General features: G+C 31.3%; 1 protein-coding gene across 3 annotated transcripts; it reads right to left on the bottom strand.

Annotated features, from left to right (window-relative positions):
* Window positions 1–7241: 7241 nt before the first annotated feature.
* On the bottom strand, window positions 7242–10560 carry LOC100811274 (zinc finger protein JACKDAW). 3 transcript variants are annotated; one of them, XM_006588713.4, is made up of 4 exons: window positions 9988–10560; window positions 9536–9900; window positions 8868–9264; window positions 7242–8617 (listed from the first exon to the last, which is right to left on the bottom strand). In XM_006588713.4, exons 2-4 carry the CDS (start codon window positions 9669–9671, stop codon window positions 7552–7554), a joined length of 1599 nt encoding a protein of 532 aa, XP_006588776.1. In that variant the 5' UTR covers window positions 9672–9900; window positions 9988–10560; the 3' UTR covers window positions 7242–7551. The 3 variants fall into 3 exon arrangements, with proteins under 3 accessions (XP_006588776.1, XP_014618477.1, XP_003536984.1); XM_014762991.3 differs by having other exon boundaries at window positions 10123–10560; XM_003536936.5 differs by having other exon boundaries at window positions 10001–10555.
* Between the last annotated feature and the right edge of the window lie 493 nt (window positions 10561–11053).

Below are 11053 nucleotides of genomic sequence, written 5' to 3'. Positions count from 1 at the left end.
TTAATCTTTTCAAAATTGGCTACATTTCTCTCTCTTTCGTATTTTTTTCCTTTATCGCAAATTAATAGTATAACGAAATAAAATTATTATTTTAATAATAGAATAGTATTTTATTATACATTTTTAAGGTAGCTAACTTATTTTTATACTTTTTATATTTTTAAAACCTTATATTATAAATTATTATATTAATGATATTGTTATATTGATTATTTTAAACCTTTAAATATTTTATCAAAGGTATTTGGTAAGGAAAAAATAATAATCTTTAATTTTTCTCTCTGGCCTTTAAAATGTCTATTTTTCTTTGTTGCATTTTCAAAATAGTCAAAGTTCCATCCCTATCAAACATTATTAACTAATTACGAATAAGAAAAAGTTATGAATAAAAGCATTATTAACTAACTGTAGATGTTAGCCAAACTACATATATTCTTAATTTTTAAATTTTCTAACATTAGAATTTGTACTTCTAAAAAAATAAAATTTGTTATTTTTCCTCCCAAAATTTAATTTTATCACTCTTATACAATTTTCTTTCGGGCTCATGGGAAATGGAACTCTTATGCATTAAAGTAGTATGTGTTATATCAAGAACAATTTAATCTTATTTATCTTTAAATACTGCTACGGCTACATATCATTTTTTAAAAAAAATATTTTAAAATTTAAACTTTTAAATTTGATGTTTATAGTATATTTTTATAATTTGAATTTTTAATAAAAGTTTGTATCTTTTTTAATACTCCTCATAATTTATTTATTTTTTAAAATTGTATTCTAATTTAATATATACGATACTTTGCGGCTAATTTTGTAATTTGCAAATGTAAAGTCAGCAAAAATAGTGTACCGGCAAAACCGTTATCTTCGAAGCTGGTGGAAACGACTCAACGAGTGTATGAGTGCGTAGAAATGAAGAATACTCTTCGGTTATGGTGGGCTTTCTGGCACCGGATAAAAGCTCATATGGCATCATGGCAGGTCCATTGTGAAAAGGGTTTTTCTTTCTGCACCTAGAAAAGAGAAAAATCAAAAATACCCTTATGCTGGATTAATAGTATTCTGGGACCCTTATGCTGGATTAATAGTATTCTGGGCCGGAGCAATGAACCTTTTTGAAGTGGCTTATTTCGTATCCGAGAAAGTGTATACGATTGTTAAAAATATATTTTATAAAATAATTTAAATTAATGACTCATACAAGTCTCAGATATGTGACTTTCATATTATTTATATAATGTTTTAACCAACTGAACTAATAAGTCAATTATGTTAAAATCATAGATTTAATAAAATTCATGTGTATTAAATATATATTAGAAATTTTAATGTTATATATAATGACATTAATTATTTTTTTAACATAATTAATTTATTAATTTAATCAATCAAAGCATCGTGCTAATGACACGAAAATTATAAGTTCAACACCTATATGGCCTTATATGTAAGGACAATATTGAATTTAAAGAAAAAATGGCCCAAGTCAACACAATTCACCGCCCAAGAATATGGTGTTATGAACTCCTATATATATATATATATATATATATTGTATATACTTAAATTTATTGATAATCTTTTAGAAATTACTTTATCGGTTTTACTTTTCATAAATTTTTTTAAAAAATAAAAACAAAAATTTTTTATTTTTTTTTTTTTATAATCATGTGGCACATCTAAATATGACACACATCACATATGTCATCTTAAAATTTGGAATAAGCTAAATGAAAGATATACATTATTAATAACCTTACCACTGTTGGTGGACGATGGGTCCATTTATAATTTTATTCGGGAGTTTGTTGCCCCTCTTTTGGACCCGGTATGCAAGCCTACACCTGCCTTGAAGGCTATTGTGGGTAATAGAAATAAGTTGCATTGTGATAAGGTGTGTTAGGGTGTACAATAGATGATGATGCAGGGACAATTTTTTTTATTGTTAATTTATGTGTTAGACTAGTCTTATGAGAGAACTAGACTGATAATTAATCCAATCAAGATATTTTTATTTTGAAGCAAAGAGAATTATATCATATCATTGATGATCAAAGTTTCAATTCATGGTGGAATAAAATCAATCCAATCAAGATATTAGTCAGGGGATTATTGATTGAACTAACGAGTAATTGGTTAAACTACACGAGTCAGTAAATATTAAATTTATAAATTTCAATTTAAAGATTATATGGTGTGATGACAATACTTTTAATTTTTTCTCTATCCCGCAAGTAACGGCTGAGTGATCTTATATTTTAGTTTTAATCTTATCCATCTCATATTCTTATTATACCACTAATAAAAAAATACTATTATTATACCACAAAGAATTCTTCACTACAAATATATCCCCAATAGTACATATGTATCGCCCACAAAAATTTACTTTTTTTTAAGCAAACACAAAAAAAATTACTTAATACACATATATTCGTATACATTTTTTATGATTATTTTCTTAACAACGAAGAACATGACTTATTGTATGTGTAGATTGAACTTCGTGATTAATATTTGATTACAATTGAACAAAGCCCACTGGAGTATTTAATTGGCTCTTGGGAAAGCATGGGTTTTTGTTTTAGGTCGAGAAATAGGAGAGTGCATCCTCTTTGGGCTATAGCTTCCTACACTTCCCAGCTGTTTCCTGCACTCCCTTTTTACATTCTAGAATGGTCCATCCAGAATGTAATTTTTACATTTCGAATTACACTCTCTTTTTTGGCTTCTAGAGTGAACAATTCAGAAGGTAAAAAAATATTACAGAAAGAGTGCATGAAGAAACAACTTGGGAAGTAGAGGAAACAACAACCTCCTTTTTTTTTCCTTTTTGTTATAAGACTCCCATAAAATACAAGCAGCCAATATAAAGTCAATTGTGCCTCTTTTCATCTTTATTTTTTAGTTAGGCTACAATTTTTTTTATCAAGTAATATTGACTAAGGCAGTGCCAATAAACAATATTAACCAAGGGATAAAGAAGGGTTTTGAAAAGCAAACCACAGAGTATATAAAATCAAATGTTGTACAGTGTATAATATAAACTATAAAGTCAATACTCCTTAGACTTTATAAAACAAAGAAGAAAAAAGGCATGGGAGAATTATTGTTAGTTAGGTAACATAAAGTTGTTCAAACTTCAAAGAGATTGATAGGCCGACTCAGGTCTCAAAAAGCTGTCATGACAAATACCAATAAAAAGTGAAAATCTTATTAGGCAATTGCCTTTTATTTAGGCTCATGAACTCTCTTTTTGTACATTTTCAAGAATCCTTTTGCTGCGCCCTAGCTAGCTATGGCCTACACTTAGTATATTAGCATCACCAATTGGCTGTGGGACAATCTCTCAATGCAAACAGCTTGTTTTCTAAACTTATACTCTACACTCCTTTTTTAAAAAAAATATTACTAACAGACTCATTGATTAAGAAAATTAATATATAAAAATATTTAATAGAGTTAAATATTTATACATTAATAATATAAAATAATTTTGTATGATTCAATCATAAATTATTATTTATACAACTTTTAATATTATTATAATAAAAGTCAAAAAAAAATTTCATATATATATATATATATATATATATATATATATATAATAATAAATTATAATTAAATGATTGTATAAAATTATTTTATACTTTCGGTGCATGATTATTTTTATCTATTTAATAAATTATTATATAATGTATTGAGTTCCATAAAAAAAATATAGAATTGAATATTTTCAATTACCATACACTGTTAAAACTTTTGTTGGTAAAAGTTTTTAAATGGTTAAAATTTTAATAGAATATATCAAAAAAATTTAATAACATTGTTAAGATAGTTGTTAAGATTTTTTATTTTTTATTTTACTTTTGACATTTTGTTCTTTTTTTTTTCTTTAATGAAGATATAAGATATTGTCGGGCGACAGGAACGTGTAGCTACTTAGTTAATAAAGAACATCAAATTTAAACCCGTTACATTGGGAGCGACGGGGGAGGGGGTGCATCATGCATGGAATGAATCTCTTCATTTACTTACAAATATTGAGGATCAATATCCCCAAAGACATATTGTCCAATAAAAAAACAAAGGCATTACTCTTTCCTAGGTTTCCTTTACTTGAGGCATTGGCTGAGGAAACATCGTTCAGCTGGCTGGGATTTTGTGTTGCTTGTTACGTTCCTTAGCATCCCAAACATCTTATATATCCTGTTTGGTTATATTTTCAAAGATTACGGAACAAAGTGGGGGAAACAAAGCAATTTATACTAGAACTACTTTTGCAAAACGAGGACTAGCTACAGAAGCAGAAGTCAAACCCCAGAAAAACAAATAGCTAGGGCTAGACTACGTTCCCTACCTTTAAATGCCACTTGAGTTTTTCGAAGTTTTTAACGTGTGGCTTGGAAATTTTGAGGTTCATAAATGAGTTTAAATACAATAAATGTGTGACTTTAAAAACTGAGTTTTCTTCGGTAGTGGTTGTAACAGGGACTCTTATATATCTTATAAATCTTTTAGTTATGAATAATTCCAAATCATCCTATAACTCTTTATATTAACTTCAATAGTGGTTTGATTCTATAAGTTAGGTTCGAAAAAATTGAATTTGATTTAATTTTGACTAAACATAGGCTAACCTTAAATTTAGCTGATCTATTATTTTTTTAAATGATTGTTTCAACTAAAACTACTAAAAGTTTTTTTTATTAGACAAATATTTGTTATCATTTGTTAGTTTTTATTAGCAGGAAGAATTCAACTATATGACCTCTTATTCCTTCTCTTCTCTTTTCACTGTTAGGTCAATCCTATAGCTCTAGTCGTGTCCAAGTATAACTGGAATCAGTTTCCCTAAATAAGGTCACAAATTATAATCTTCTTGTAGATGGAAAAAATATTGTTAAAAAAGGAGATCCAATTAAAGGTAATTAATCAGATTTTCTAATAGAAATTAGTTATCAATAAATCTTGATAGATATTTCATACCAAAATTATGGTGAAAAAAAAAACCTTAAACTTATCTATTGGGTTAGACTTTAGCTTTGAATTTATCAAAATCTTACAATGGACAAAGGATTGGATTTTTTGTCCTTGAAATTGGACATTTGATCTACAAGCTTGCTAGTATAACAAAATTAGTTTCAGTAAGAAATTCAAGATCAAGATTAAAATAAAAAAAGATGACTCGATGAATTAGCCCGTTTAATTTACAATGAGCAAATATCTGAGTTGATAATAAATTTCTTACTTATAATTAGATTAACCCAATTCAGCTCACCCCGTAACTGATAATTATTTTCTTAACAAATCCCTTAAAAATTTATAAATAATTACCATTACTCTGAATACACTTTATCCTACCCTGTCATTTCATTTTAAATCTTAAAAGGACTCACCAAACAAGGCCCTAAAAAGGAGACGATCGAGTAAAAAATATAAGGCCCACAAATTATTTTCATTCAACTCTTTGTCTCTACACACCAACCAGGAGATTAAGATGTCAATATTAATGGCCTATGATTGGTTCAAAAGAATTACACGAGTGTAGTACTGGCTACTACAATGGATTAGAAAGCTACTAATAAGAAGCAAAGGAAGATGCAAGTACAGAAACCAATTAAACTTTTCCGTAAAAAAAGAAAAAGCAATTGAACTTGAGTTGAATAAAGTTCGTAATAAGAGCAATAATTAAAATTCAGCTTGTGATTACTGTTAAAACTAATGAGCTACATTGTTGAAGGGTCTGAGTGTTTAACTTAAACTCAACGGATTTAAATTACCAGCGCTATAATTCATTTTTTATCGTGATATTCATGGAAAATATTTGTCATAATATTATTAAATTTAACTAATTAGTGAAAATTTTTCACTCCTCCATGTTTTTCTACCCATAAAATTCAAATTTGATATTCTACAAAAAAAAATTCAAGTTTAATTTAATTCAAACTAATGATATATTAATTAATAATATTATTGAATAATCATTACTTAAAATATTGAATTTTATATATATTCCTAAAATAAAGTGTGTGATATTATTGATTAAAATTAACCAATTTATACCCCCCTCACCAAGAATTGATAGTGTCCCATTCTATTCCATGAATCAATCCAATTGCACGCCTTTGAGATTTCCACCAGACAAAGACAGGAAAATTTATTACTCCGTTAGTCATGCCGGGGTGTATTAATATGTAACACATTTGTTCAGATGAAAAATTCTTGGCTTTACACGAAGATTGCATCGTTTTCGGACACAGATCCGAATTGGAAGCAGTCAAGAACCTACTTTACAGTTACTGTGCAGAGTGAGTGACCAGCAACCACGAACTGTCAAGCAATGAAATGTCAATCCACATTCCATTTACATTGGGAGTCAACACAAGTTAATTTGACCACCACCCACTACCCAATAACCATTTTTCATTCATTCTAATCACTAGCATGCACATATATATTTTCTAGTATTAGTCAAATTCAATAAAACACTTAAATAATCTGATATGAAATTATTTTAATTTAATAAAAAGAATTAAATTTGAATCTTCAATATATAACTATATTAAATATTTAAAATTTTATAATTTATAATAATTTTATTTAATTTAAACAAAATTATCTTTATTGAAAAAACAACCCTGCTCTAATAAAAAAATCATAGCAACTTGCACCAAAGGAAATTTCAGTTTTTAGTCCTGTGTAGCTGGAGAGTCTTCACTTTGTCATAGTTATCTGCAGGGTCTACCGAAAAAGCTAGTCTGGCACCTAGATTCTCGCTACGTTACAAGTACAGTTCTGGCTACACTTGTGATATCTACCAAAAGGTTGGGCATGAGCATGAGAGTCCCCTCAGTTATATTATTTATTATTATCATTAAATTAATTAAATACTATCTTGTGAAACATATCCAAAGTATCAAATTGGTTATCTTAATCGATATATGTTTTATCTAAGTAAAATTAGACTCATAATTTTTAAATAACATCTTAAATTTAAGTATTGTGTATAAAAAATAATTGGCACAATAAAATTTTCTGTTAATTTGATGATTATTTCGCACCAATTTTAAAAGTGACAAAACGATTGAATTATATTAGCATTGCAACTAATAATAATATTACTAGTAGTATTTAATTTCTTACATTTTTTTATTTTATTTTATAGTTAAGGATATATCCATGGTAGCCGAGGAACCGTATTTTGACGGTCAACAACAGTACTACGTAACTCGTAGTTATCTACTAAGAATTCCTTTCATTATTTTATGCCTCCCTTCATTTCTCTCAAGGAAAAGAGAAGCCAAAAACGATAACATGGTTTAAGACAGAAGATAAAAACAACAACAATAACAACAATTTGGGAGAACATGCACGACTCGTGGTGTTCGATATTCTCTTTTCGTTCAAGAAGTATGGGCCCCCCACTCACAACATGATCGAGCAATCTCTCACAGTGGTGTACCCTCCAATTCATTCATTCTCCCTCCACCAAACCTTTGAAGTTTGATGTTTTATCTTACAAGCTCATAAACGAAACGTGTTCGTTCATTGGTTGCTAGTGAATTGGATCAACCCCATTGGTGAATTTATGGAAGCAAACTTTGCAAGCTCTTGGGAAAGGTACTGAGGTCCACCACCACCTCCTCCACCACTCACACCGAGAAAATCCCTTGTCAAATTGTTCTCCACAGCATTAGAATGAAGCTTCAACTTCACTGGCTCACTTTGCAACTGCCCATTGACTTGCATCACAAGTTGGTCAAAACTGTTTGATGAATGCGTCAATGAGCTAAAGTGATCATTTGCATTTGCAGCAACAGTAGTAGTAGTAGTAGTGTTACTTCCCAGCATCATGGCTGCATCACCATTGTTGTTGTTATTATTGAGACTGGTAGTTTGGGAGGAAGGTGAGTTAATCACTCCAAAACTACCACTGAAAATGGAAGGGTTGGTGCTTCTGGTGGAACCCATTTGCGCTGCTTTCTGAAGAAGCGCAGTTGCTGACATAGGTGAAGCAGGCTTTGAATTCTTGTTTTGACCCTCAGAGTTGTTATAAATAGAAGCCATGTCCACTACAGTACTTCCACCTGCTTCCCCTCTTTTCCCTAGTGAAAGATTTGCACTGCTTGAATTATTAGAACCCGCATGATGAACTCCAAAATTGGACACCATCGATGAAGAACCCATCATAGCATTAGCCTGAGCCATTTGCACAATCTCAGGCAAACCTGAAGAAGAGCATGCTGACATGTAATTGGGTCCCACATTGGAAGTACTATTGCTGCTATTAATGTTATTATTATTATGATTCATCTGGGGATTCCCCTGGTTCAACCATAGTGACAAACTTGGCCTTTGTTGTTGTTCCATTCCATTGAAATCCAAACGAAAACTATGTGGTCCGAATTTTGGAATGCCAGAAACATTTTGAAGACTTTGTTGTGCTCCAATTAGTCCATGTCCTCCCAAACCATGCTGCTGCGAGTTCATCACATTATTAGCACCCTCTTCACTCTTGAAATTTAGAGTTGTTGTTGTAACTGCTGTGAGCCTCGCACTCTCTTCAGCCAATGCATCGCAAAACGCTCTATGAGTAATGAAGCTATCCTTCCTGTTTAAGTGTTCAAAATCCAATGAAATCCCATTAATTACTTCATCTCATCAATATCCTTCACAATTAGTAGTACATAAATTCAGGAAGCATTAAATTCGAAACTTAATGCCACGCACCAATGAAAAAACCTCGGACATGTTACATATATACAACTATATAATTATAATTATAATAAGAATGAATGCATTTATTGAATTTAGACACATTTACAACGGAAAAAGATATATGTATATATTAATTAGTTTACCTGGAGAAGAGGGTGCCACAGTCGCATTTGTATTCTCTAGTTCCACAGGTTTTGGTGTGAGCTTTCCAATCTGATTGGACTGCGTATTTCTTGGAGCACTTTTCACACTTCCACTTCTTCTCGCCGTGCTTTCTGCTGAAATGCTTTTTGATGCCAGTGAGGTCGCCGAGTGCTCTTGCAGGGTCGTGGTGGACGCAGGTTTGTTCAGGGCAGATATAAACCTTCTTTCTCACCTCTTTGTTGGACCTTTGTCTTAGCTTCCACGGAAGGTTGTGACCCCTTCGATGAAGCTGAAGGTTTTGGTCTCTCTGGAACCCTTTGTTGCATATTTCGCATATGAATCGGTTTGTGGCCATGAGGGTCTTCGGGGATAGAGCAATGACCTCGGCATCTGGATCTGTAATATGAAAAAGAAAAGAGAGCGAAATAACAACATAAAGAGTCTAGTATGGTGTTGTTAATTTCTAAAAAAAAATTAAAAAGTTAACTTTAGCGACGAATAAATTCATATGTAAATATTAAAAAATTCGTCATTAAAGTTATATTAGTGACGAATATATAATATTTGTCAATAAATTTAGTCGCTAATAAATTATTTTCTTATGGTTTGAAGTGCTTTGATTTGAATTGTGAATGAAGATGAAGGTGATGATGATGATGATGATGACCTGGTGTTCCCGGAAGGTTTCTCTTCTTCTTGGGAGGAGCATTAGGTTTAGGGTTAGGGTTTGTGTTTTGCTGATCTTGAGTGAAGCCTCCGATGGAAGTGGATAAGGAAAAGGGGTCAGCGGGCATCATTTGCATATTAGAAAAAAAAAAGGGGGGGAAAGTGGAGATTTAGGCTACTATATTGGAAAGGATATAAGGCTAAGCAGTGTGAGCAGAAGAAAACAGCTAAGTTTCAAAGGTTTCAGACAGTACAAGGAAGAAAACAATGGTTTTGGGGTAGCAAAAGCCAAGAAGCGAACATAAATTCTTTTGGAGGGTACCCGAATTCTTTATAAAGAGAGTGGATGGCTTTATATATATCGTTCTGCCAAAAGACAAGAAAAAGCCATAAATTGAAAAACTTGAATCGAACCAAAAATATATTTAAAGCCTGAAAAAGAAACTAATATACTAATGCAAAGCACATGAGCTTCCAACTGGTGGTGATGATCTGGTTTCTCGTTCGTTTGATTTCATTTCTTTGAAGATAAAACCAAAAGCCCGTATAAACCATATAAGATGGTTGTAGATAACACTAACACTTCACCTTCTATTTTCTCTCTCTCTCTCTCTCTCTCTTGCTGTCTTTGGTCTGGAGACTAGTCTCTTTCTCATCTTATTTACTTGTATCCTCAAAGACGGTGAGCCATATGTTAAGATGGGCCACCACACTCTTCTCTCTCTCTCTCTCTCTCACAGTCACACACACAAAGACACACAAAAACAGACACAAACCACACGCACAATCGTGGGATAGTGTGTCTTGTGTTTTGAGGGAGGTTTTTTTCTTTTGCCTTTTTGCCTAGTAAACCAGAAATTTGAATATATGAAGAAGTAAAGTAGGAGGGGGTTGTGTTTTTGTAGAGCTAGCACACACATATTAGAGCACAAACTCCAATTGTTTGCTTTAAAAGCCGAAAATAAAAATATATTTGAAAAAAAGCATTTCCAAGTAAGTACTATTAGCTTTTCGTTGAAGTGAATAAAAAATATACTATATATTCTGATGATGAAACATCTCGAGAGGTAAATAGTACAACTACAACCACTACTAGTAGCAGTAGACTAATAGACACAGTTGGGAGGCTTTGTGTGTGTTGACTGCTTGTGTTGTTGTGCATGCAGTAGATATAGGAAATCAAGCTTAAAATTAAAATTAAAAAATAAAAAGAAAATGGCGCTGCCTGCCCCGGTTCTTGAGAAAGAGCGAGAAAAGTGGTTTACCTTATTAGAGGCTTTATCAGTTGTAGAATGATTAGGCCATAATTACAGCACTGAAGACCACCCTTTTTTAGCATGCGAGAGATTAAATATATCAGATCAGAGTTCAGGTCAGAGAGGCATTCACATAGACAATACGGACACTGACGAGAAAAATATATGACCGATGTAGAAATTGGAAAAAAAATAGAGATAAAAGAAACGAAATAAATTATGTTGAAATATTTTAACTGATATTTTTAATAAAAATTAACAAA

Source organism: Glycine max, chromosome 10 (genome assembly GCF_000004515.6).
Source record: "Glycine max cultivar Williams 82 chromosome 10, Glycine_max_v4.0, whole genome shotgun sequence".
NCBI classification, from domain to species: Eukaryota; Viridiplantae; Streptophyta; class Magnoliopsida; order Fabales; family Fabaceae; genus Glycine; species Glycine max.
This window is presented reverse-complemented; position numbering and strand designations above follow the sequence as displayed.